Here is a 27,804-nt window from a genome sequence, read left to right on the forward strand (position 1 = left end):
TATTCCAAGGCCTTCTCACCCGTAGCAAGGAGGACATTGAAAACATGGCTGTTCCAGGTGATGAACCTCCTGATGCCAGAGGAGTTCAGCAATTCTTTGGCTGCACCCTCTGCTCTGCTCTCTCCTGACCCTTTTCTCTGTCTCCCTGTAGGAAGGAAGCCAGGATGGATTACAGCTCCCTCAGCGGAGTGCCGCGCTTCCTGACCCGGCCCAAGGCATTCATGGTGTCCGTAGGGAAGGATGCCACTCTGAGCTGCCAGATCGTTGGGAACCCCATCCCAGTGGTGAGCTGGGAAAAGGATAAACTTCCAGTGCAGTCTGGGGGGAGGTTTAAAACCACAGAGGATGGGGATTTGTATCGGCTGACCATCTACGACCTGAGCCTGGAGGACAGTGGGCAATACATCTGCCGGGCCAAGAACACCATCGGGGAGGCTTTTGCTGCCGTCAGCATCAAAGTGGGAGAGGAGACCACAGTCACAGAGCAAGCTCCTTACTTCATCCAGAAACCCACCAACATCAAAGTAACCCTGGGAGAAGATGCCATGTTCAAATGCAAAGTGCAGGGCAGCCCTCCCCTCTCGGTGAACTGGGAGAAGGATGGGAGATACCTGAGGAACAAAGCAGACGCTGGACGCTTCCAGATTGAGTCTGCTGGGGAGTCAAACGCCCTGACCATCCAGTGTGCCCGGCTGGGGGACAGTGGCACCTACACCTGCCGGGCAGAGAACCTCCTGGGCTCCGCCAGCGCCTCGGCCGCGCTGGTGGTGGAAACACACGGCTCCTCCAACCCGGGCAGCGGCAGCAACTTCGACACCAGCTGCGGCAAGACGGCCTCCTTGCTGTCCCACCTGCAGAAGAGGCGGGAGGAGATCAGGAAGATGGACATCTCCCACGGGACTCTTGACTCAACCTCTGCCCAGTCCTACTCGGCGGTAGAGGGGCTGTCAGGCATTGGCTACAGCCTGTCCAGGGACTACGAGCGGGCGGTGGGACTGACCAAAGGGCCCCGCAACGCCACTTTTGGGGCGCTGACACGCACCTGCAGCGTGACAGAGGGCAAGCATGCCAAGCTCAGCTGCTACGTCACGGGTGAGCCCAAACCCGTGATTGTGTGGAAAAAGGACAACGAGGTCATTGTGGAGGGCAGGCGGCACGTCATCTATGAGGATGACCAGGAGAACTTTGTGCTGAAGATCCTCTTCTGCAAGCAGACGGACAACGGGCTGTACACCTGCACGGCCTCCAACCTGGCGGGACAGACCTACAGCTCCGTGCTGGTCACTGTCAAAGGTGGGTGTTGGTGTTTGTCACTGGGGTGACACCTCTGAATTGGGCTGGGGGCCTCTACAAACCTTCTGCCACCAAGCTGCTGCAGAGGAGTGTGGTTAGGTGTGAATAAAGGGCTCCAGGTAGAAAGGGGGTTGTGCACTTGAATAGATGACTTAGGGAGAGAGGCTGAAGGGCATTGAAGAGGTGACATGATGAAAAACTGGCTGGTTGTGGGGCAGCTGGGATGAAGCAGATCTCTGAAGCTCCTGTCAGTACTGCTTTTATAGTGATGTAAGAAATCAGTTCCCGTGCTTTGGGTCAGTGACTGCCAATGCCCTATTTCACCCTCCAGGCTTTAATCACATCTGGGTTTGTGCTCACCATGGGGTTTACTCAGATGTGCCATTTGCAGTAGTAGTGGAAACCCCTCCCTGCAGGAGGAGTGTGTCAGGCTGCCTTGGATCCCCCGGGGGATCTACTCCAACTCTAATTACAGTCCAGCTCAGTTTTCCTCTACAGTGACCCACCAGCAACCTTGTTCTTGCCAAGCTCTCCAGCCCTTTCACAGGCATTCAGAAATATGAGTGAAGTCCCCAGAAAATAATGTTGAGATTTGAGTTCCTAATTCAGTCCAATATCTTAAAAAATCTCGCCTCAGGAGAAGAAAGATACAACTTGTGTGTTTGTCTCGTTCATCCATATTTCTCCAGTCTTTTTTGCTGGATAGCCTGTGTTCCTTGAATGCTCCCAGAAAACTTCCCAGGTCCAGGATGCCTTTGTTTGCTGCAGTCAGTGGTGAAGAACTTACCTTCAGAGGGTCACTCAGCACTGGTGGAGGTCACACCAAGTTCTTCAGAATGACAAGAAAAGTGTGACACACAATTTTCGTAGAGTCCCATAGTGGTCTGGGTTGGAAGAGATCTTAAAGATCGTATCATTCCAACATCCTGCCATGGGCAGGGACACCTTCCACCAAACCAGGTTGCTCCAAGCCTTGTCCAACCTGGCCTTGAACAATCCAGGAAGCTCTAGATTTTCCAGCTGCTCTCCTATTTGGCAAGAGGGCAGCAGGCAGTTTGCAAACCAGGCAGCACCTTTAAATGAGCTGTCAGAGACAAAAGATTTTGCCACTTGAGGGGTGAAATTGATGTTTTCCACTGGCAGCAAAATAAATTAGAAATCCAAATAAGCAGGAATGATCTGTCTTCATAGTCAACACCCTCAGCTTTTATTTGATTTTCTGTTTTCCCTTTTCTGGACTTCTTTGACACTCAGAATCTTTCCTGTCAGTGGCTCACTCCCTGTGTCCATCAGTGACACCTGATCCATGGAACTCACTGGCACTTGTCCCACCCACTGCTGTCCCTTGGAGGTGCTGAGTGGTGTTGGGAAGGGCATTTGTCCTCTTCCATAAAGCTGTGATTACCTCATGAGTTGGAGCTGAAGATCAACCCTTGGGTGGGTGATCTCTTTGAGGATGGATCTCAGTTCTCAGTTTTCTTGCAAAAACAAACACCTCCACTCTGCCTGTGCTTCTCTGATTGTTCTCAATGGTTGCAACCTCTTCCAAAGGAGGTGGGGAAAACACGGGAAGCAGCCAGTCTGGGAGCAAGCAGCATGGGGAAAGGTTATTGATCCATGCCTGTTGTCCAGAGACGCCTGTGAGTCAGGAGGCTGAAGTGGAAATGTTTATGGATTGTTTTTGTTACGCTGTGCCATGTTTGGCTCTCCGTCCAGGCCAAGGCTGCCATGGAAAATCCACGTGTGTTGGTTATAATTAGGCCCTGATAAATGACTCTCCTTTGTGTCACCAGAAGTTCTTCTCAGCCCTCCCAAGACGGGTCAGAATGATGCAGCAGTGAAAAGAGCTTTTAATTCTGTTGTTTATGTCACTGGTGATGCCATTGGCTCATTTGTCATCGGGGTTTAGGGAGGGAGATCATCTTGCCATGCAAACTTCTCTTTGCTCAGTCGTGTAGGAGAGTTGAATTCTCTAAGCAGTCACCATTAGAATCACAGAATCAGAATGGTTTGGGCTAGAAGGAACCTAAAAAAATCGAATTTCAGCCCCCTGCTATGGTCAGGGATGCCACTCATGAGATCAGGTTGCTCAGGGCTATGTCCAGCCTGGCCTTGGGCACTTCCAGGGATGGAACATCCACAGAAAGCCTCCTAAACTCTGTCAGTCTAGATCCTAGGGACCAAAGAACCCAGGGACCCAACATTTGTGAACACTTTGCTGAACCTGTGTCTTAAAGATCATTGAGCTGAAAGAAAAAGGAGATTTTTGAGCTGCTCCTAAATGAGATTTAGTGAAACAGACTTAAAGGAGAGGCTACAGGGCAGAGAATCACTCTCCTAAATAAGGAAAACTGAAGCTTGATTAGGTTCAGAAATGTGTCTGGAACAGGGGTAAAATCACAATCACTAAGATGTGAGCTGAAAAGGAGTTGGGAAATTCTTCCCAGGAGGAAACCTTTAACAAACCAAAGAGTGAGGAGGGTGGGAGGAACATAAATAACCAGCTTGGGTTTCCTGCAGGCTTTGGAGATTTCCCCAGGCTATGTGTAAAGTTAGTGAGAATAGAATTTAGGTCTCCACCCTGGGCCAAGCGATGCTCACTGGAGTCCCTGAATAAAGTAACCAGATACTGGGTGAGAAGGTTAAAGGTTGCAAGCCAAACATGATAGGGATGGGAAAAACACCCTGGTGCTGAGGCCACTTTATTCTCCTTCTGATTAGATGTGATTTTGGGTGGCCACTGTCATGGCAGTCACATTGGAGATCTGAAAGGGAACTGTGACTTGAGAAATATGGAGGGAGAAAGGAAACTTTGAAAGCACAATAATTAGGAAGATCAAAGACACAGGATGGTGCAGACTTGTCCATCCACCTCTAGCCAGCTCTTGTTGGGGAGGATTTTCCATATTCTTACCTCTCCTGGATCATTTCCATTAGGCAGAGGGAAAACTTGCCTCTGGAATAATAAATGTGAGAATTCCAGCAATAAGAAAGAGGAAATGTAGGCAAGTGAGATAGTGAGGTCCAGAGGATTGATGTGCCTCAAGAAGGTTAAGAAAACATTGGCTTCTTTGCAGGCTGCACCTATTCTTAGCAAAATATGTGTTAGCAGGACTTACTTTTTAAAAATAACATCATCTCATTGCCAGTTTGCTTGCTAGGGACCAAACAAAAAAGCCTGTGACAGGCTGGAGAAACATCTCCTGAGGATAAGCAACAAAATTAAGTTGGGGTTGTGGGCCAGCTGGTTTGGGATGCCTGCTCTCAGGAGACCTGTGGTCCTTCTGTAGTGCCCTGACCAAAATCAACCCCCTCTGCCTGACTGGGCACACTCCAGACCCCGTAAAGAGCATGAAGATATGCTCAGGAGGAGGCTGGTGGGTTTTGGAACTACTCTGACATCTCCAAAAGCACTGGGCTGGGTTCATCCCGGGCTTTGATTCAGTTTATCAGCTGCTGTGTTGCTGAAGCTCCATTCAGAGGGAGATAAGACGTGTGTGCACATGTCAGTGGGACGAAAGCAGAGTTGTTTTCAGAGGATATCTGTGACCCCAAGCTGCCAAAGATAGCCTTGTACTGCCTTTCCCTGGCTGGGAGAGCAGTGCTGTTACTGCAGTGCATTTGTGAGAGTCAACCAAGCTTTCTGTGCTTGAACATTTAAGAGCTTTTTCCTAGAACAGCTTTTTTTTTTTTCCTACTTTATGTACTGCTTAGTGACTGTAAAGGGAGAGGGGTTAATGATATGGCCAGCTGCTCTCAGGGTGGGAGGACACTTGTGTGCTTCTCAGGTGCAGCTTGTATTTCTTTTTGGCCCTTGTGCAGGTCCTGGGGTCAGCTCCAGCCTCCCTCCTGTCAGAAGGCTCCATCATTCTGATCAAAGCTTTCTTGGTCTCACAGAATCCCAGAATGGTTTGGGTTGGAATAGACCTTAAACCTTGTCTCCTTCTATCCAATTCCATTGTCCCAGGTTGCTCCAAGCCCTGTCCAGCCTGGCCTTGGACACTTCCAGAGATCCAGGGGTAGCCACAGCTTCTCTGGGCAACCTGTGCCAGGGCCTCCCCAGCCTGAGAATAAAGAATTTCATCATAATGTCTCATCTAATCCTGTTGTCTTTCAGAAAAATAAAAGGGAAAAGGGGTAATCACCATCTGGAGTGTGGGCAGAGCAGCTCTGTGTAACCACAGCTGAAGGCTTTTCAAGGCAAGACTTTGACTTGCCTTAAATTGAGGTGTATTTAGGCAAAACATTTTTTAAAAATGTGACCAAGGTGAGGTGGTGAGTTAGTGCTACCTTCCTGCTCCTGGACATATTGTATGGATTCCCAGTCAGGTTTTAACCTCAGGATAACAACCAAGGTAGTGCACAGCATTGCTCCCTCCAGGTGTCTTGTCAAGCCTTTAGAGTCTGGTATCTTATTCAAACTGAAAGAAGGGAGGTTTACACCAGATATTAGGAAGAAATTCTTTCCTGTGAGGGTGGCGAGGCAGGAGGAGTCAGAAAGACCAGCTGGGAGCTGGCACAGCCGTTATTAGAAGGTGAAGGTACATATCAAGGCATGATATCTCCCGAAGCATGAGCAGTGGATCAGCGCTGGCTAATCCCAGTCTGTGACATGGCTGTGGCTCCAGTCCCGTGGCTGTGACTGCCGGCTGTCCTCCTCAGCCCAGCTCCCCTTTCTCCCCTTTAGGGCTGGGCTGGCAGGGTGATGTCACAGCGCAGCTGCCGCTGGAATTCGACATTGTTCAGCTGATAAAATGACTTCCCTCACTGTCGTGCAGCTGCTTGGTGTGTTTGATCTATGCTTGGGTTTGGCCCTCAGCCAGAGCACTGCAGCCCCACTGCTGGAGGAGGGCAGAGGCAGTTGGGAGATGGGGATTGTTCTCTGTTTCTTTTATTGTTGTTGACAGAAGCTGATGTAGTCTTTGGCACTGGTGGGGAGAACAGCAAACTCCTCCATCTGTGCTTTCCCCCACACCTGGCTTGTGCACAGCCACCTCTCATTTCTCTGTGCCACTTCAGACCACTCTGATGAGCTTATTTCTGCTGCAAGACCCCTAAAATTTGGTTCTTGCACCAGCTGACTAGCTCAGCTGCTCACTCCCACTGGGAATTGCTGCCCATGACCAGTTTGTTTGCCATTGACCCAATTCTAGGAGCATTCCTTTGAAAGCTTTCACCCTAACCTGGCCTTGGGCACTTCCAGGGATGGGGCAACCACAGCTTTTATGGGCAATTTGTGCCAGGGCCTTGCCATCCTCACAATGAAAAATTTTTTCCTAAAATCCCATCTAAGCCTACTCTAACCATAACCTCCCGTTTCTCCTTTCTGTTTTTACCCTCTTAAGAACCTTCCATACCCTTCAAGGCAAAACTGCAGGATCTCGAGGTGAGGGAGAAGGAATCTGCCACCTTCCAGTGCGAAGTGCCCCTTCCTGGGACAGAGACAGCTTGGTTCAAGGAGGAGACCAAACTGCAGCAGAGCAAGAAGTACAACATCGAGGAGGAGGGAACTTACCGCCGGCTCACCGTCCAGAACGTCACCACGGACGATGATGCTGTTTATATCTGTGAGATGAAGGAAGGGAGCAGGACCATCGCAGAGCTGTCTGTCCAAGGTGAGAAAGGCTTTTGGTGTTTCAGGCTGGCTGAAAGTGTGAGATTCACATGTGAGACTCCAGACTCAGCCTTGTGAGTGGCATTTATTCCATCCATGTGTGCACTGAGGAGGAGCAGAGTCCCTGATGGTGACACTGTGGTCAGTGGGTCCCTGGGGCTGCTGGACACAGGGTCACCCAGCAGGGACAGGTTGTGTTGCTGCACAAGATGTCACCCAGTGGGAACCTGATGCCTTAAGGACTTTTAACTTCTGTTTTTCATGTATCTATAGCTTTGGTGTGTAGCTCTAGGCTCTGTATAAAGTGATAAGAACCTCTGTTCCCAACATTTTAGACAAAACAATTCTTCTCAGTTGGAAAACCCAAGGACACTTTGCTGCCTCAGAGCCCCAGAATATGTCAATTATAGTGAATTGCGGGGAGCAAGCTTGGGAAGGTTGACATCATCACCTGAAGGTGGAATTGCAGAATTGAGGCTCAATATGTTAATGGACAGAACTTATAAAATGTGGAGAACTTGTGACTCAGTGTCCATTTTGGTTGTAGCCTCTCGAGTAGGCTCTGTCTGCCCTGAATGTACCCTCACACACCCCAAAACCAAAACAAAAAAAAAAAAAACACCAAAACACACCCCAACACCAACCACCAACACCAAAACAAAAAACAACAAAAAACCACCACCAAACCCCCCCACCCAACACACACACCTAAAGGCCTTTAATAAATTAATCTGCTTTTATTCTCCTAGCTTTGTCTAGCCTTCCATTTTAGGAAGCCCTGTTTTTTGCAAAGAGGTTTCCTTGAGCTGTAGCCTGGCCCTGTAGAGTTTCCTTAACATGACCCCAAGCATCAGATGTGTCCCCTGGTGCTGTCACACACATCTTCTCCAGTGTCCAGCGAACACAGTGGTGAACCTTGTCCAAGAGCAGTGCTGACCACAATGGGAGGTGGATTTAGCAGCTGTGGTTTTGGTTTTTTGCCAGATGTGTGATGTAGGCTGCAGCCAGCACCAGGATGGTTTAGATTGGAAAACATCCACACTCCAGACCCCTGGTGGCTGGAGCTGCTGCCTGGAGTTTGGAAAGGTGTCAAGGAAAGGAAAATCTGTGGGTATCCATAGCTGAGTGTCCTGAGTCTGGTGGTTTCAGTCTGAAGTGGGAGGAGGTGCAGAGCTGGATATGGTGTGGGTGTCACTGTGAGTACACACAGACCCCAGAGCTGCAGGTACAGGAGACTTGTCACAGCAACAGATTGCTCTTGTCCTGACCCTTTGGAAGCCTGGTTATACTCCCAGTGAAACCAGAAGGATTTCTTCACATATCAATTGCTCCAAGACAGCTAGGTGATGTGCATCATTGTGCAAATTCCTTTTGTACCACCAGGAAAGAGCTGGGAATGCACATAGGTGGATGCAGAAGGGAAAATTTAGTCGAGAGGCTCAGGAGGGTTCAGCCTGACATCTTTTTGTTGCACCTCCAGTTAGGTCTGGACCAGCCAGCCCCTGTGAGTGTGTTTGGCCCCAGCAGGACAGCTGGTATTTTTTTCACTTGTTTGTGCTGTAATGGTATGTTCCATGCAAAAGAGAGTGACTGAGCCAGGTGGAGCTGTCCAGAGGGAAAGGAGGCAGAGCGTTCCTGAGGGAGCTTGTGGCTGCCCTGGGAGGGTTTGACAGCAAGGTGGGGTTGGGACAATGTGAGGGACATGTCACAATTGTACTCAGAGGGAAAGAGCTGTGGGATAGGGGCACTGCTGAGGCAGAGAGGTCAAGGAGAAGGATGAGCAGAGAGCCAGGTCTTGAATCTTGTAATAAAACCTGTGCCTGATCTGCTATTTCATGAGTGAGTTCAGCATTGCTGTTCATTAAACAGCTCTGGGTGATCTGCCTGGGCAAAGCCTCTTTCCCCTCACAGGGGCTGCTCTGTGTCACCATCTGTCTTTTGGGGTGCTTTCCTGAGGCTTTGTCCAATCTTTCCTGTGAATAGTCACATCTTACAGCTTTGAGGTCATCCTAGAAAGTGATGATAATCACAGCCACTTGGAAAGAACATAAATTCATTCAGTGTGAATTTCTGTGTTGACACTAAGGAGAAACCTGAGGTTTTCAGTGTATTTCTCATTAATTCAAGTGACTGGTATGTTTGCCATGTTGTTTATGTAACTTACTGGTAACTTTGATGGAGGCAAAATCCCAAAGGCAGAGGAGAGACCTGTCTGGCTTAAGACTGGTGTGCTCTAGCAAAGTTTTAATTTGCATTCCCAGCATATGTGGGCAATGAAAGCTGTCAAATCTGCTCTTGGCAAGCCCATGTGTATTTTCTGTTTACCCAGCAGCAGACTCTGCTTGGTAGGCAAGAAACCTGAGTGATTGCAGTCAAACAAGATTTGCTTTTCTCTCCTTGGAGGCCAAAATGAGTCTTTGGGATCATCTGTTCTGTGTGACTGAGAGCCTTGGAATTAATTTGCAGGTGTCTGCATGGTGTCTATAATGTTTTTATTGGGTGTGGGCTAGTCCTGTTCCAGTCTGGATGGTCCAACATTGCCAAAATTTTTATTATCTGCCGTTTGCTGACCGTGATCGCTTTCTGATTTGAAGGGAACATCATTAAAAAACTTCCGCGGAAAACCGCCGTCTTCATCAACGACACAGCCACCTTCTGCGTGGAGCTGGACAACGACTGCCAGAACATCCGGTGGCTGAAGAACAAGGAAGAAGTGAAACCCAGCGACCGAATCTCCATCACACGCTCCGGCAAACAGCACACCATGACCATCCGCGAGTGTAAGACGGAAGATGCTGGTGAGATCGCCTTCCTGGCCGATGAAAGCAGGACTTCCACCCAGTTCACCGTGACCAGTAAGCTTCTCTTTTGTTTGGCCTTGGTGTTGTGTCTTCCCGTGGCTGCTCCCGTGGTGTCCAAAACCAGCTGAAGGTTTGAGGTCTGCCACAAAAAGTCAACAGCCTGACTGTGAGTGTTATGAGATGTTTGGAGGGATCAAGACAGAGAGAATATCTGTAGAATCAAGGAATGGCTTGGGTTGGATGGGATCATCTCATTCCACCCTCTGCCATGGGCAGAAACACCTTCCATTAGACCAAGTTTCTCAGGGCCTTGGCCAGCCTGGCCTTGAGCACTTCCAGGGATGGAGCACCCACAGTTTCTCTGGGCAAGAGCAGTCCTGGGAAAAGAGCAGAGCACAAACCTGTATCTTGCTTGATAGAGCAGTAGCAGCAGGAGCAGTGTAGTTGAGACTGCATCTTAAACAAAATTGTGGAGAAGTTATCTAATTTTATTTGGCATTATTCTGGTGACACTGCATTTCCCAGGCAAAATATGCTTCATGTCAGACAGAAATAGATGTGTTTTCTGGCTCTGCTGCAGTTCTGGTTCATCTATGAACACATCATCCACTCCAGAGGATTTGGGAAGAGTAATTTCTTTTCTCCCACCACTGCAATTAGTCAGTGGTAAATAGGAATCTCTGCATTAAAGATTTATAATTGTTGTGTTATCTAAACTTGGTTGGGGCATTCTGATGCCATTGAACTAAAATGAAGGAAAAATGAGGGAAAAATGAACGAAGTGTCATGTTTGGCTTTATCACAGTTTCTAAGGTATTTCTAAAGCTGTAACATCCAAACAAGCACCTGTGCAATGGGAACAATAAAGCACAGCTTGATTTCAGACTCTGCTGGTTAAATTACAAAGAAAGTGTTGATTTGTGGAATAAAAAACACAAGAAGCTGCCTTCCCACAAACTGGTATCGCTGAAGAAAATATTACATTACCATTTCTGACCGCAAGGTCAAGAGATCTCATTCCAGGGCTTAGTGTTCAGCTTAATGTTACCCTAGGGGGACCTTTGACATCTATCTGTGAGCAGCACTTACTGACAGGCTGGTAACTGTGCACCCCAAGACACTTCTGTGTCTATTTATGTAAGGAAGGAAAAGCGCATCGCCTTGAGATTTCCTATTTTTACACTTTGTGCGTATCGGATTTACTGCTGGAGAATCCTGTGTACTATGCCCACATCTCTTTCAATTAGCTGCATGAGATTGGTGGTGGCTGTTCTAGTATCTTTTATAATATACACACAATGTTTGTGTGTTATTTCCTCTGTATCTTGCGTGGTTACCATGCCCATTTTAAAGATGGGTAAACTGAGGAAGAAAGGTGATCAATGCTCAGTTTTTAATTTAGGCTCATCAACAGGCTCCCACTACAGCAAGGAATACTCGAGTATGTGCACTGTGGGATTGTTTCACCCATCTCCCACACCTCCTTTAAGCCAGGATTGATTGCTCCTGACTGTGCTCTTCTCCATGGGATCACAGCTGGACTCTGGTTGACTGACTTCACCCAGACACCTTTCAAATAGCCAAAATTAAATGAAATGAATCCTTTGCCATGTCAGTAGAGGTGTAACTAGAGCACATCAGATAATTCCTCTTGACCATATCAGTGGCAGCATGTAGTGAATAATCCTGATGGGACTTGGGACTTCTCTAAAGGGTTCAAGAGGAATGAAAGGGTGAAAATAAATATTCATTATGCAAATACCTGTAGGAATAAGTTTGTGGCCTCAGGCACCATAAAAGAGCCACATCTCCTCAACAGTAAGATCTCATGGTGGAGACATATTTTTATGTAACTTCCTTTTGAATTTAACTCCCCAATCCCAAAAGCTGATTCTGCATAAACCAGTAAAACACAGATCCCAAATGATATCATTCCTGGGAGACAAAGTTATAACACTCCTTCTTAGTGGAGGTAACATGAAATTCGGGAGCAGGGCAGGTACCCAGATGAAAGAGTCTGCAGAGAGCATCCAAGCCTGTGTAACAAGCTGAGCTCTCTATAAAAGGTTTGAACAGCCTTTGCTGATGGTTTTACCCATCTTCTGAGTGAAAATAAGAAGCTGAGTGTTAGTCTGCTTTGCTCAGGAGCTCTGTAGGGCAGTAGTGTAGGTCTGTATCCAACACTGACAATTCAATCCTTTGAAATGTTTGTTGAAGACTCTGTCTGTGTTGACAGTTTTAATATTGTGCAGAAATCAAAGTATTAAACATTAAAGTTTGGACTTGATACTGGATGACAGTGATTCTGTGATCTTTGTGTAATACAGCCCAAAAGTATCTCCTATCCATTCCCTTGCTTTTCCATCTCACACCAATGTTTTATGGAGGTTTATTTCAGCAAGACTAACTTTTAGTCCAGCGTAAGCTATTTCAACTTTTCCACTCTGATGTGAACTTACTGCTCTGTTTTGCTTTGCTTCTTCCCCCTGCACAGCTCCCAAAAAACCTCCCACCCAACCCCCAGCCGACCCTGTGGTGAAGAATAAAACAGAAACCTCAGTGACGCTGGCATGGTCCCCTCCGCGGCTGGACCGGCCCGTTCCCCTGGATGGATACATCGTGGAGCGCAAGAAACTCACCGGCTTCACCTGGGTGAGGTGCCACGAGGGCCATGTCCCTGTCCCCGAGCTCACGGTCACCAACCTGGCCGAGGAGGCTGACTACCAGTTCAGAGTGTCGGCGGTCAACGCCTACGGACAGAGCCCCTACCTGGAGTTCCCGGGGAGCTTGCACCTTGGTGAGCACAGAAACGGGGTGGTTGGACTTGTGGGTGTGTTAAAAACATTCCCCATGGGTTTGAGGGTGGAGCAAGGGGCCTGGAAATTTCTCTTTCCCTTCACTGCTGGTTCTCCTGCCTCGTGGCAACCACTGATCTTCACCAAAGTGAGGAAGGAAAAAGTGCAAAACCCCCAAAGGGATGCTGGCTGGGTTTCTGTGGGCGTGTTTATGTTCCAATATCCCACAGCAGGCAGTGGGAGAGGCACAGCTCCCTGCTGTGGATTCAAACCTGTGCATGCTTCTTCTACACCTGCAGTGAAAGGAAAAATTGAGATGGCCTTACGATATAATTTTATATATATATATATATAGACATGAGGTAGCAATCTTGCACCTAAAGAATATGTCTGGGTGATCATACCATCATGAAAACCAATTTTCAGCCAGTCTCTCTTTAATTTTAGAGTTTCTGGGAGAAATCCAAGGGGTTTGCTTTACTTTTAGGGTGCCAATGTGCCCATGGAGTCATTGGGTGCAATGGGATTTCTTCTTCCTGTGATTCACTGCAGCAGAAAATATCTGTACAGATGCTGAATACCCACACAAATTTTGATGATACTTTGGTTTGTCACTGTGTCACCCTTTTCCCTTGCTGTCTGAACATGCCTGTGTTTTCCTAGAATACCTAGAAGTGACTAGTAGAGATATCTAGAAGTCACTCCTTCTGAAATCTAAGAATAATAGTAGCTATTAAATAAATAGCACACTTGTAGGGGGACCTGGGTGTTTCTGGTTTATGCTTTTATACATTTTAGGGATAAAAAAATCAGTAAAACATACCTGCTCTTCTTTATCTGCAAAGGCAGGACTCCAGAGGTCAGTTACTGCAGCTGGATGAACAAATCCTGTGGACCAACCTTCAGCACATAAAAATTGTATAAGCCTGCATGAATTTATTCTCATGTCTTATTTACCCTGAGAGCTTTATTCTTAGGGTGAAATGACCTTCAACATGGCAGTCTTCAGTCTTGTTCTCAGAAATGTGTTTTGTTCCAGAACCCATCCTGGCTGTGAAAACCCCCCTGACAGCAGCTGAAGTTGCACCTGGAGGGGATGCCCAGTTCACTGTTGATCTCACCAAGACCTGTTCTGGCACTTGGTACCTGAATGGCAAAGTCTTACAGGAGAGTGAGACCTACATCATGAGGAGAACCCAAACCACCCACACCCTGATCATTAAAAACGTCACCAAGAAGGATGATGGCGCAGAAGTGAAGTTTGTTGCCAATGATGTTGACACCAGCACCAAGATGAGAGTGAAAGGTACTTATTTTCATCACTGTCCTTTCTTCACCGAGGCAGTTGCTGGAACTTGATTAAAACTGGAGCTAGAGGCTTTCCTTGGTCTGTGGGAAGTACCTGAAGTTGTCATGTGGTTAGTGTGAATTTTGGTAGTGCTGGTGCTATCTGAACCAGACTGCTTCATATCAGCTCACAGATTTCTGTCCTTCACAGCCATCAGTCAGTGGACTCTGTCCCCCAATCTGCCACTGATTCGCCTTAAAGTGGTCATTTGAGCTCCAGGTTTGATCAGTCCCTTTGACTGTAATAATCTCTCAAAAGTAAAGGAGAATTAATTACTAACAAAGCTTTTCTTGTAGGTTTTTCAGTCCAGCACGTGTGGGATGTACAAGTTAGTATCCTGGAACTTGATTTATGATCAAGTTTTCCTCTATGAAATGACAATAAAATCTCTGCCTACCACATTGCATGGCAAAACACAATGAATTCACAATGCATCCTTCATTCTGGAAGGATGTGTTTGGCTTTGGGAGAAGATCTCTGCAGAAGCATGTTTAGAGTATTTTTTATCAGTAGAAAAAAAAAAGTGGGTTTTTTTTGTTTTGGGTTTTTTTTTTGTCTTTTTGGTTTGTTTTTTTGTTTGTTTCTTTTTGGTTTTTTTTGTTTTTTTTTAAAGTGACTCTGGCAATAAAAGCAGATCAAGTTTTCTGAACTGGATAAACAATGCTCAGTACTGCCATGAGTGTGAGGGCAGAACAGGGTCTAATACTTTCAGAGGTCTCGCAATCTACAGCAGACCTGCATCAGGGATAAGTTATCTCAATATAACCCAAAATAACCAAGCCTCTTGTCCTGGCAGGTGCTGCAGTGAGATTCACCAACAAGAGCAAAGACGTGGAAAAAGTGTCTGCTCGGCTGCGGGAGGAAGCCAAACTCCAGGCTGAGCTTTCAGACTCAGAAGCCACTGTGAAGTGGATGAAAGATGGGCAGGAGCTCAAGGCCAGTGATAAATATGAGCTCCAAAGCGTGGGGAAGAGGCACATCCTGAAAATCCGCAGCACTGCCGAGGAGGATGCTGGAGTTTACGAGTGTGTGTGTGAAGGGGATAAAATGCTCTTCCAGGTGTCAGTGAAAGGTATGTGGCTGCTCTGCACTGAGGATGGTCCTGCCCTGAGCCAGTGGGGCCATCAAGGTGATGCCTTAGCCAGGATTACCTGAAGCAGAGGTCAGGCAAGGCTAGGAGAATAAACAGCAAATTTATTAAAGGCTTTTAGGTACATTCATGGCAAGCAAAGCCCACTTGTGAGGCTACACCCCAAATGGATGCTGAGTGATGAGGTCTTCACATTTTATAAGTTCTGTCTTATTAGCATATTGAGCCTTAATCCTCCAATTACACCTTCAGGTGATGATGTCAATCACCCCAAGCATGCTCCTCCCAATTCACTGTTTACATATTTTGGGACTCTGAGGCAGCAAAGTATCCTTGGATTCCCAACTTAGAGGAAGTGTTTTGGCTAAAATGCTGGGAACAGAGGTTCTTAGCATTTTTTGAAGCCTAGAAATACACACCAAAGCTACAGATACATGAAGAATAGAAGCTCAAAATTCTTAAGGCTTCAAAAAGAGAGCTCCAGAGGTAATCTGGTAATGACCCATCCATGTCCAGCCCCAAATGGCTGTGGTCCCACAGCGGGAGAGCTGGGGGTGAATACAGGAGCTGACAGGAGCTGGCACTGGCATGATGCTAAGAGCTGTGCCCTTATTCCAACTGATATCTTGATAGATTCCAGGGGAACTTGCTGTAATTTTGTGAGGCCAAGTGGTGGGCAGGAAAAAAACGCTCTTGTGATGAAGAAATCCAGCCCCAGGGGCAGGACATGACACAGGACCCCATGAGTGTCCCACACTTGCTGTGTGATATCAGACAAGTTACTGAAGAGAGAGTTCAGCTCTGATTCAGTTTCTGATTGTACAAAACCATCTTGGCATTGTGGGATTTTTTAAAAAATTATTTATTTGAGGATTTTTTTGATGTTGTTTTCTGTCAACACTGTGGTGGATAAGAACAGACCTTTCCAGGGCAGATTGGATGGCTTGAGCCATTCCTGTTTGTGAGTAGAAAAAGATGTGGTTTCCTTTTTTCTTAGTGACTCTGGAAAAAAAAACCAGATCGAGTTTTCTGAACTGGAAAAAAATGCTCAGTGTTGACATGAGTGAATCTGTGAAGGGGATAAAATGCTCTACCAGCTCAGTGCAGAAAAAACCAGCAAGATGGCATTTTATTTTGATATTTCTTGAGCCAGCACTGTTTACAGCTGCTCTATTTTTTTGGCTGCTCTTCCTTTCATGGCAGTCTCTACCTCTACCCTGAAATCAACACCACTAAGCCTCCTTCTTGCAAACCTTCCCATCTGTGGAAACTTCCATGAGCTACAGTAAAGTTGCCTCTGCCTTGAAGGGGAACAGGTTTTGCCTAAAAACCCCCAGACTGTTCCTCACTTGGATCATGAGGTGTCTGTTGAGGTTCAGAGTGCACTCCTGCCTCCAGGCCCGCCCAACCTGTTGTCAGACATGGTCTGGGGTGATTTCAGGGGTTGGTTTTCTTTGAACTTCACGTTCACTCTTTAAAGCCATTTAATTTCCATGTTCTGTCCCACAACTCACCCTCACCTTTCTCCCAGCCAGGATCACACTTGTTTCCTCATGGAGTTAAGTCTGAGGTGCTTCATCATCATGTTCTGCTGGCATCTCCCCCTCCTTGGTCTCTGTAGAAACAACAAAGCCCAAGAATAATGTTTTTTTTCTTTCACATTTGACAAATTATTTGGTTATTCTCAAAGAGCAGACTTGAGAGAGCTGAAAAAAAATTTAAAATATGACTAAATCTATACAGAGAGGAATTTCTGTCTACAGTTGGCACCTGCTCTTAATTTTGATATTTTTTCTCTCTTTCTCTGCCTCTTTGACATCATTTTTCATGCTGAAAGTTCACTTGAATCACTTGATGGATGTTTCATGTGCTTTTCACTGTAATGTGACCATCAAATGAGTAATCAATGTCATTGCTTTAAAAATCTGCGTTGACAAGCTGTGATTTAAACATCTGCTGTTTACAGCTTGATTCCTGGAGAATCACCTTTGGTATCTTCATCCTCGCAGGATGAGGCTCACAAATGCTCTATCAGTATTTACCTTCCATCAGGGACACCTTTTATCAGCCCCAGGGAATGGTTTGAGGAGCAGGTCAGCTGTAAATGGCACATGGGCATCACGTGGCTGCCAAGGGGCCACTGTGCCATGGCCACTGTGTCACTGCCTGGGCCACCTGCCCAAGCCAGCCTGAAGTGCCACTTGTCACTGCAGTCCTGCCCTGCCCTGGGCTCCACGTGCCAGGCACCCTCTGACACATGACCTCCCGTGCTGAAAAGGGACATCTGAGATGTCTTCAGGCTGCTCTGGTTGTATTTTCACTCTGGTTTTCTGAGGAAGGGAAAGGTGAATGAATCAACTCATCTCCCTCTTCTTCCTCCCAGAACTTTGAACCTGGGAGTTCTCTTTCAGTAATGATAGTGGAGAAAGAAATGTCTCAGCAGTCTTCCCTTTCCCTTTCCCTTTCCCTTTCCCTTTCCCTTTCCCTTTCCCTTTCCCTTTCCCTTTCCCTTTCCCTTTCCCTTTCCCTTTCCCCTTCCCCTTCCCCTTACCCCTTCCCCTTCCCCTTCCCTCATTGTTTTAAAACAATATGTGAAAAGATATTTGAAAGTTAATTCCATTATCCCAAGTCCAATGTGACTGTGGTTTCAGGTCACATTTTTAGTTTGGATATTGGTGAGGGTTTGAATCTTTTGCTTTGAGGCAATTGGTGACTCAATTATTTCACTCCATGTTTATATGATGCCTGATTTATTGTTTATTTTCTATGCTCCAGTTGATTTCCAGGAATAAATTTATTTTCATTTCAGTCCTATGAGATATCTATATAGATGTTAAAAAATTCATATAATTTCATTTTTCTAGATTACATTTTAAACTCTTCTAGAGTAAATTTATTTGCCAGATGGTTACAATACAATAATTGAATAACCTTCATGGCTTTCCCTCCAGTTTATTTCTTTCCTCACCTCTCTCAGATATTATTTTAAAATTCTGTTTCCTGGGGCTTCCTCTCCTTGTCACAGCCTCTTGTGCTGTCTCTGTGCTCTGGTTTTTGGACATGGGATAATCAGGAATATATCTGGAAATTTGGCTGCCTCTGCTTTGGAGTCTAGTAATTAGATCCATAATTAAACATGCAGATTCAGTGTTATGATAGATGAATACCCAATGTGTCTGTCAATGTACATTTTTATTGCTGTGCACAGAATTCTTTACCAGAGCTGTGTGTCTGGGCTTTGTTTCAGCACTTGCAAACTTCATAAACAAAGAGAAAACTGGAGGAGTTATCAAGGCCATCGCTGGAAAACAGGCTGAGTTTGTGTCTGAGACCTCTGAGGCCAACATCATGGTGAAGTGGTACAAGGATGGGAAGGAAATCACAGCCAGCAAGAAATTCACCATGGAAGACAAAGGAAAACTGCACAAGCTTGTGGCTTCAGCTGTGACCAAAGAAGATGAAGGAACTTACACCTGCAAGATTGGGGATGACACTCTTACTTTCGATTTAAAAGTCTCAGGTAAGTTTGTGCTGCAAATACGGGATCAATCCGTGTGAGAAACTCAGGGTTTTGTTCATTAGATTTGTCCTGCCTTATAAATTAACAGAACTTTGGGCCATGGCTGCACAACTCTGTTTCTTATTCTTGTTCTTAGATTCCAACCCTTGTTGTGGTCCTGATGCAAACACAAAATATAAGCAAATATTATAATGATGCTGTGATTTATTGGAGTCAGCACAAGGTTTTTCTGTGGCTGGAGAACAACCCAAACACGATGCTGGTTGAACAGCTGGCAGCCACATCTGGCCTTGACTCCTTTATCTCAGCATGGGCATCATCTCAAGCAGGGGTTCAAAGCCTTGCTGTGAAAGCCATGTGACAAGTTTAGCTCCCAATTTTGGGAGTTAAGCATCTCCTGCTGTTCCCAAAGGACACGGTGATCTCGGAGATCACTCCTGTGGTACTGTAAGTGACCCTGCTGGTCCCTGTCACGTGTCCATCACACAGAGCACGTGGTGGTCAGGCCAAGCCCAGAAGAGAAATGCTTGTCACCACTGCATTCCAGCCCAGGATGGAGCCAGAGTGTAAAATGACACAAGAACTCGTCTGTGAAATTCAATATCTGTGAAATTCAGCTGATTCGAGTTGCATGTTTGTGGGAGCTTTTCTTCTAAATGGGGTTTTCTGGCTTATGCCTGGAGCCTAATTTTTAACCTGGTCCTGAGTTTAAGATTGAAACTTCCCTGGAAGCTTCTCCTGGCATGGCTGGAATACAATGCAATTTAAGAGAAGTCCCAGCTGAGTGCTTGTGACCTGTAACAGAATATCCAGGTTACTGTGATGCTGTCCATGAGCTAACTAAAGACTCAGCAAAGCTGATTAATTTAGGACAGCACTTGTCTTGAGGGATTGCTGCAGGATTTACTGAGCTGGAGGGAATGCTTCCAGCTTCCAGCTGGTGTTTGCTCAGGTGCTCATTCTGCATCTCACCTCCAGTTCTCCAACATAAAGCAATTTCACTTGGATTGTAATTCCCACTCCCTGACTTTAGCCACTGAAAAATTGGTCTGAAAGAACCAACCAGGCTCTGCCCAAACTCACCCCTCAAAAGGCAATTAATACAATCTGATTTATACTGCCTGATTAGAGCTGTCTAAGATAGATTTTAAAAGTGTTCTGGTTATGCCTTTGTCTGAACATCAGGTGCATAGGAAGCCTGAAGCATGGCCTGAGCTGGGTCTGAGTTTTTGATAACCAGAGGCAGTTTGGGTGTATCTCACCTGTAGCTCCTGTGGCAAAACATCACATGGCTCGGGCAAATAATCTGCTAACCTGATAAATCGTAGAATCACAGAAGGGTTTGGGTTGGAAAGGACCTTAAAGATCATCCCAGGCTGCTCCAAGCCCTGTCCAGCCTGGCCTTGGACACTTCTAGGGATCCAGGGGCAGCCACAGCTTCTCTGGGCACCCTGTGCCAGGGCCTCACCATGCTCACAGGAAAGAATTTATTCCTAATATCCCATTTAACTCTGCCCTCTGTCAGTTTGAAGCCATTATCCCTTGTCCTATCCCCACAAACCTTTTGGTGAGCAAGGACTGAGTCACAACCTGTTCACAACACCTTAATCAGGGAAGCTTCCTCCTTGTTTCATGTGTCACCATAAAAATATTCCAGAGTGCTGAGAAGCAGCCCTGCACACTCAAGGGATCTCAGGGCAGGGAATCAATCTGCCTTGATGGAAATTAGATATCCCAATAACCCTGAACAGCAGGATTCTGGAGAGAATCTCTTCCTTGGGTCAGCTAATTGTTGAATAATAGATCAGCCCTAATGAATGCAATTTTTAATGAAATACTTGCCTGGCATGGCAGTTGTCCTTGGGATACTCAGTGACTGAAAGCAACAGTTGCTGATAAAGAAATGCAATACTGAGCTCAGGTTGGCACTAAGGGACAGCCTGCATCAGGGCTGCCCTGATGGAATGGAGGCTCTGAAATACCTGACATGCCCATCAAAAATTGCTCCTTAGCTTAGGGACAGGGTGTGTTTAATAAGTTTGCTCACATTTTACACCAAAATCTCTGGTTTTGCTTCATTGCCTTCACTTTTACCTTTACAAAGACCCTTGCAAAGAGCCTTAATTGATAAAAACTCAGTTTTTTTGCTGTTTACATGACAGATCCTCTGTGTGTGTGTTTGCACAGCTCATACCTGTGCTGTCAGCAGGGTTTGAGCTGAGATATCCATGCAGGAACTTCAGCTGAACTGTGTGAGCAGTTCTGAGTTCTCTACTGGGAAGAGCAGGTTCAGCTAAAACAGATGAGATTATTGACTCCCATATTCATAGAAAGATGGAATGGTTTGGGTTGGAAAGGGCCTTAAAAACCATCTCCTTCCAACCCCCATGGGCAGGGACACTTTCCACTATCCCAGGTTGCTCAGAGCTTTTTCCTAACTTGAAGTTGGAGAATATTTTATCAATGAGATTTTCCCATAAGTGCCCTGATTTGGAGAAGAATTAGTCCAGTTGGACTGATTCTGTGAGCAAGGAGCTGCAGGAATGGGCTCAGAAAGATTTAAAAAAGGCTCCTCATACTTCTAACTAGATTTTGTGAGACTTCCCAGGTCTTTTCAAAGCTGTCTCTGTCCTCAATATATGCCCATCAATACATATCCCCCAGAGCTTGCCTGACATCGGAATCAAGGAGTGATAAATGAAGTGTGAGCGACCTGAGGGCATCTCTGCTTGATTTTAAATATCCAGAAGGATGTAGGGCAGATGAATGGGATTGCACTGGAACTGAGGGCAATTATCTGAAGATCAGAGGAGTTTGCACCATCTGTCAGAGAGGCATCAACTGCGTGTGTGATAATGAGATAACAATCAATAATTCCTGCATCCTAACTTTGTGCTGATAAACCAGCACTGAGGCATAAACTGTTCCCTCTTTCCCACTCCAGATGAAGTTGTTACTTTTGTCAACAAGCCCAAAACCACCCCAGAAGTCTCAGTCAGTCCTTCTGGGAGCCTGGAGCTGGTGTGTGAGGTGTCAGCTGCAGGAGGGGCTGTGGTGTGGAGGAAGGGGCAGACGGAGGTGAAGCAGGACCAGAGGACAACAATCATCTCCCAGGGGACACAACGCAAGCTCATCATCAAGAAGGTGACACAGCAAGACCAAGGCAGCTACACCTGTGAAACCAAGGACGACAGAACAACATTCCAAGTCAAAGTCAGAGGTAGGAAAACGCCAGGAATTCCAAAGATGAAGGATAATTCCCTTTTGAGTGGTGTTTTGCACCCGGAGGATCATCTCACAGTCTCCTCAGGGTGGAAGATCTCAGCTGTAGTACTTGATTTTTTGGGCAGCTTTCATAGCAATATTTTATACACACAGTTCTGCATCCCTGACTGGTTGTGATCACAGAAAAAAATGATAGGAAAGGATGGAAATTCCTTCTCCTCTTGCAATTAGCTGGTTTGTCTGCAGAAAAACTCCCATGAGAACATAGTGTGAGGCCGTAGCAGAGGAATGGATAAAGGGCAAGGGGGAGGAGTTTGAAAAACTCTGGCTAAATCCCATTTTTGGAAGGCTGGATGGGGCTTAGAGCAACCTGGCCTAGGTGAAAGGTGGCCCTGTCCATGGCAGGGGGTGGAACTGGGTGATCTTTAAGGTCCCTTCCAACCCAAACCATTCTGGGATTCTATGGTTAGATGGAGAATCTAATCTCTGAATTTGAGTGACCTAAATAAGCAGAAAAAGAGCAATGGTGCCTGGACATGAGGATACATGGGCTGTTTTTTCTGATTCACTGGAAGCTTGGAGAGACAGGGGGAGAGGAAAAGAGGGAAGAGGGAGGAGTGTTCAGGCAATGCGTGTTGGTGCTCCAAGTCCTGCATTCAAATCTGTGCCAAAACTGTGAGTTTTTAACATTACCCCAGAATTCCCACAAAACTCCCATACCTATTCACCTCTTAGCAAAGCAGAAAGTGTTTTCTTTCACTAATGGCCCATCATGATATTACCTGTCAGGGGCAAGTGAAGTGAAATAGGAGGAACTTGACTAATCACCAGAGATGATGACTGCAAAAAGCTGAGTGTGACTGTTGGGGTTTTCTTACAGAGACAGAAGTGTTTACAAACAAGGAGAAGGTGCAGAAAGAGGTGAAAGCTGCACTGTCAGAAAATGCCACACTGAGCTGCGAGGTGGCCCAGGAGAAAACAGAGGTGAAGTGGTACAAGGATGGGAAACTGATCACCTCCAGCAAGAAGTTCAAGGTGGAGTCAGAGGGCAAATCTCGTCGCCTGGTGGTGAGTGAGGTGGAGAAGAAAGATGCTGGGGAGTACAGCTGTGAGGCTGCTGGCCAAAAACTCACCTTCAGGATCGATGTCACAGGTGAGAGAAGATGTTTCATTCCGTTTCATTAGCTTTTCATTGTATCTGGGTGTTTCCCCCTATTTTCTCTGACATAAGATTAGAAGTGCTGTTAAAGTACATTTTGATGTTGGTCTAAGCTGCTGTTTCAGGGAGGTTTTGTAGGACTGGGCAGATCTGAAGCTGATCTGTAGATATCCTGATATCTGCTTCTCACTGCACCTTCAGCTGACACAGTGATCAAGACTTCTCCATAGCAGGCACTGTGTTTAAAAACTTCTTCCAGTTTCATCACCAGTACTGGTATTCCTCCTCCTGTTACTGATTTTCTTCCATGAAAGTCACTGTTTTCCTTCCTCTTGTTTTGCAAGTGGTAAGACAAGAATAAATGGTCTCAAGTTCCACCAGGGGAGGTTTAGGTTGGTTATTATAAAAATTTTCTTTGCCTAATAGGTTTTCAGGTATTGGAACAGGCTGGCCAGGGAAGTGGTGGAGTCTTCACCCCTGGAGGGATTTAAAAGCCATGTGGATGTGGCACTTGGGGACATGGGTTAGAGATGGACCTGGCAGTGCTGGGGGAACAGCTAGACTCAATGATCTTCTAAGTCTTCTTCAAACTAAATGATTCTGTGATTTCTTTGGTCTCAGTATATTTTACGAGTGATCTGGTGAATTTTGTCTCAGGCTCCAGGCAGCCATGGACAGCAGCTATACTCTGAGTGATCATTTCTCCATTGGATGTTAAGAAAGTGTTGGTTGGTTTGTTTGTTTTTAATCAATATTCACAGCATTCTGCTGTGTTTACAGCCAAATCCCTCTCTTTTAATATTAAAATTCTTGTCCCCTATGCAGAGATGATCAAAACAGAGAGGCAATTTTCTCCTCTGTTTTCTTATAGCACCAAACAGAGATTTGGCATTTTATCAGCTGTGTAGATGAGCAATTTTGTTGGTAGTTTGACTCCACTCTGCATGGAGTACCCAGAGTGTGAGCTGGGGAATTTTGGCTCCTTTTCATCCATTGTGTAGCTCGTTCTTTGGCTGAGTGAGCTTCCAGTTACAGTGGAGGATGGGCAAGAAAGGAAGGATCAATAAGGATAGATTTGAGAGGTGTCTTCCAGAGAAAATTCCACATGGATGTGTAAAACCATCATAGAAACACAGACTGGCTTGAGTTGGAAGGAACCTTAAAGATCACCTGGTTCCAGCCCTGCCATTTCAGGGACACCTTCCCCTGTCCCAGGCTGCTCCAAGCCCTGTCCAGCCTGGCCTTGGACACTGCCAGGGATCCAGGGGCAGCCACAGCTTCTCTGGGCAAAATTGTTATAAACCAAATTCATTGTTCACTGCTGGCACCTGTTCATAGAGTTCTGTAGAAGTGCAGCCAGAAAACACCCAAATGTGTTGGTTTACACATGAAATGCTCTCTCTGAGGAGCTGTCTGCCTCAGAAAGCAAAGGTTTCCAGCTCTCTCTCCAGCTGGGCAATGTGACCCTTGTCCCTGTGCCGCCAGCCTGCCTTAGCTACCGTTGCTGTATTCCTCATGAGAACAACTGCAACACGACATGCAAGTCCAGCACTGGCTGGAAGATGATCCAGTGTGAAAGTCAGGAGGGATTATGAGTACTCGGAGTGGTTGGCTCTTCTGCAGCAGAAATCCTTCTCTTGCTAGGTTGTCCCGAAGTGCGGCGGATTTCTGGGTCTTAATTTATCCTGTTGCTGTTGCACTTGGAAAGATTTTTTTGGGGTTCCTGTACTCCACTGGTAGCACAAAGCCTTCCCTGTTTGAGGACAGGTTGAAGGTTAGATGTTCAGTGTTGGGTTTTGGGATGCCACTGTAGATTTTGGCTTAATATAAAAAAAAAAAAATCAACTGCTGCACACCTTGGGACAGAGTTGGACATGTAGAAAAAGAGCTGATTCTGAAATCTGACTATTTCAGGATTCATGGTATGCAGTGAAATCCATATTTTAAATCAGTGAAAAGGTGAAAGCTCCATATCCTGAAAATATTTTTCCTCATTTCCACTGAAACTTCACAAACCTTTTTCAGCTAGAGGCTGGAAACATCATCTGCACTGAATACTTGTTTAAATTTAAAATAAGTTTCTAAGGGAAATTATCAACTGGTGTAAATCACTTTGGAAGCTGATTAAAAATTTTAGTCACATTTCCTGTTGCTATGAAAATGGTTTATATGAAAGGTCAAGAATGGAAAGGACACGTGAGATGAGTCTGGAACATTCCTGCCCTGCTAACCTGACATTTTAAATACAGCCCTCATTGACACAGACTTGTTTTATAACCCATTGAATACACTCTGCATATTCACACTCAGAGTTGTAGATGGGGCCTTAAATATTTATATTTTTGCAGTCACTTTTGAATGCAAAGCTTGGTGTGTTGAGCTCTTTCAGATGTCAAAGTGCTGCTGACCTGTGCCTTTGAGGAGTTTTACATCACCCAGCAGAGACTGTGCGCCTTCTAAATGACAATGACACCTCCTCCCACCCCTTCTACAGCCAAGATAAACAGAGGAGCTCAAATTTAGAGCCCATAATCTGGATTCCTGCTCCGTGTTGCTCCCTGCAGGACATCTCTCTTTCCCTGGACTGTGCAATATTCCCAGCAAGGCTGTGATGTGGCTCAGGACCACGTGTGGTGCCACTGTCACCAGGAGGAACTCGAGCTGAGCTTACCTCATCTCCTCACCCTGCCAGGCAGCTGCTGCCACTCAGAGCTCAGACGTGGTGGAGACAGGAGAAATTATCCAGGAGGAGTCAGGGAAGGCCCAGGAGGGTGCAGAGAGTGACTGGGGAGAGGAAGGATTTAGCACAGGGGATGGAAGAGGCTCAGCATCACAGCCAGGGAGAGCCAAGAGCCTCCCAGGCCATTGAATCACAGAATTTGTGCCTGATGCCCACATTGTCACCTGAGTGCCACATCCAGGCCTTCCTTGGACACCTCCAGGGATGGGGAATCCACCACCTGCCTGGGCAGCTCCTGCCAATGCTTAACAACCCTTTCTGTAGAGAAATTCCTTCTGTTATCCATCCTGAGCCTCCCCTGGCACAGTCTGAGGCTGTTTCCTCTCATTCTGTCTCTTGTTCCCTGGGAGCAGAGCCTGACCCACCCTGGCTGCACCCTCCTGTCAGGAGGCCAGTTTGGTGAAAAATCACAGATTTCTTAGGAAATAAAAATACACTTTGAATTTTAAATGCTAGTTTAGAAAATGCTAGTTTTTTATGTGTAATATTCATCAAGTACTTTTCCATATTGAGCAATCTGTCTTGGTCCTCTCTTTGGGATTGGGTTACAAGACATTTTTCTGATCAGCACCCTATTTTAACCTAAAACACCTGGTAAAATCCTCTAAATAATGTGATAGTGGAGGTGGCAACTCATCATTATGCTATATTTGGCTTGTTCAAGTTATGGTAAGTAGAAATGTCATAAAGATATGAGAGAATCTTATCTTTCTCTTCATTGTAAGAAATTTGCAAATGAGGTGGTTGAACCTTTCATGAAGATGAGTCAGAGAGGGATGATAATTGCATGGAGTATATTTTGAGGGTACATTGTTTTATTTATGTGATAAATAGAACTGCAAAGCTGCTTTCCTTCCAAGTGTTTAATATTGAATTATTTATGTTGGAGAAGACCTTTAAGATCATCATTTCCAGTGGTTAACCCAGGACTGCCAGGTCCAAGATCCTGCAGAGCATCCACACCAGATACTTGTAGGAGCTTCTTGCCACAAGATCTTTCATATTTGTCCCATCATGCTTCCCTATTTCAGAGGCAGAAGATGCCTTTGTCCACAAGGAGAAGGTGCAGAAAGAGGTGAAAGCTGCACTGTCAGAAAATGCTACTCTGAGCTGCGAGGTGGCCCAGGAGAAAACAGAGGTGAAGTGGTACAAGGATGGGAAACTGATCACCTCCAGCAAGAAGTTCAAGGTGGAGTCAGAGGGCAAATCTCGTCGTCTGGTGGTGAGTGAGGTGGAGAAGAAAGATGCTGGGGAGTACAGCTGTGAGGCTGCTGGCCAAAAACTCACCTTCAGGATCGATGTCACAGGTGAGAGAAAATTATTTAGCTCAGCTTTCCTATTCCTAAAATATTTTGAAAGATTAGTAGTACTTTGTTTATTCCATTGTAAAGCATTGTAAAATCTTTAAGGTAGGGAACTCAATCCTAGAGACGCTGTAGGAGCTCCTAATTTATGTAGGAACAGGGCCAAGAAAAGGAAAGTATTGATTGTACCTCTCCATCCTCACATGTTGATGAAACAAGAACGATTCTGCAGTGCAGCTGATTTTCAGTGAATTTCACAGTAGGGTCATGATGAAGAGCAGAAGGATGTCTGCCCAATGTCTTCACTCACCAAAACAAAACGATAAAAACTCACCAAAACCCCAGTTTGAATAGTGCTGACAAAACTCTGAATTCCTCTCTCTTTCCAGAGCCAGAAGTTGTGTTTACAAACAAGGAGAAGGTGCAGAAAGAGGTGAAAGCTGCACTGTCAGAAAATGCCACGCTGAGCTGCGAGGTGGCCCAGGAGAAAACAGAGGTGAAGTGGTACAAGGATGGGAAACTGATCACCTCCAGCAAGAAGTTCAAGGTGGAGTCAGAGGGCAAATCTCGTCGCCTGGTGGTGAGTGAGGTGGAGAAGAAAGATGCTGGGGAGTACAGCTGTGAGGCTGCTGGCCAAAAACTCACCTTCAGGATTGATGTCCCAGGTAGGAGAAGATTCTTTGGCCCGTTATTCCTATTTCTAGAGTCTTAAGAACAATTAATATTATTTTATAAGGCTTTTTTATGTGATGCTTCAAAATTTTGGAGGACATCATTGGCATGGCCTGGCTTTGAGAGGTACAAATAAAAGAGCAGTTTTCTTCACATATTCTTTGTAAAACATTTAAAATCCTTAAAATGAGGAGCTGCATCCTTGGAAAATCTTGGAAGCTACATATCACTGGATGGAAACAG

At 45.9% G+C, this 27,804-nt stretch overlaps 1 protein-coding gene across 7 annotated transcripts in view; it reads left to right on the top strand.

The window, feature by feature from the left end:
• Nucleotides 1-27,804, top strand: part of OBSCN (obscurin, cytoskeletal calmodulin and titin-interacting RhoGEF) — a 168,083-nt gene that overhangs the window by 9,396 nt on the left and 130,883 nt on the right. For all 7 annotated transcript variants that reach the window (XM_085050083.1, XM_085050085.1, XM_085050086.1 and 4 more), the window contains exons 2-12: nt 152-1,293; nt 6,639-6,908; nt 9,502-9,762; nt 12,203-12,505; nt 13,543-13,809; nt 14,648-14,923; nt 18,189-18,461; nt 21,406-21,681; nt 22,567-22,839; nt 26,617-26,892; nt 27,279-27,554. In XM_085050083.1, the coding sequence (XP_084906209.1) occupies nt 165-1,293; nt 6,639-6,908; nt 9,502-9,762; nt 12,203-12,505; nt 13,543-13,809; nt 14,648-14,923; nt 18,189-18,461; nt 21,406-21,681; nt 22,567-22,839; nt 26,617-26,892; nt 27,279-27,554 (3,880 nt within the window). In that variant the 5' untranslated portion in view covers nt 152-164. The remainder of the gene's footprint in view (nt 1-151; nt 1,294-6,638; nt 6,909-9,501; nt 9,763-12,202; nt 12,506-13,542; nt 13,810-14,647; nt 14,924-18,188; nt 18,462-21,405; nt 21,682-22,566; nt 22,840-26,616; nt 26,893-27,278; nt 27,555-27,804) is intronic.

The sequence above is a fragment of the Lichenostomus cassidix genome, chromosome 2, assembly GCF_008360975.1.
Source record: "Lichenostomus cassidix isolate B80296 chromosome 2, HeHo_3.0, whole genome shotgun sequence".
In the NCBI taxonomy this organism is placed as follows: domain Eukaryota; kingdom Metazoa; phylum Chordata; class Aves; order Passeriformes; family Meliphagidae; genus Lichenostomus; species Lichenostomus cassidix.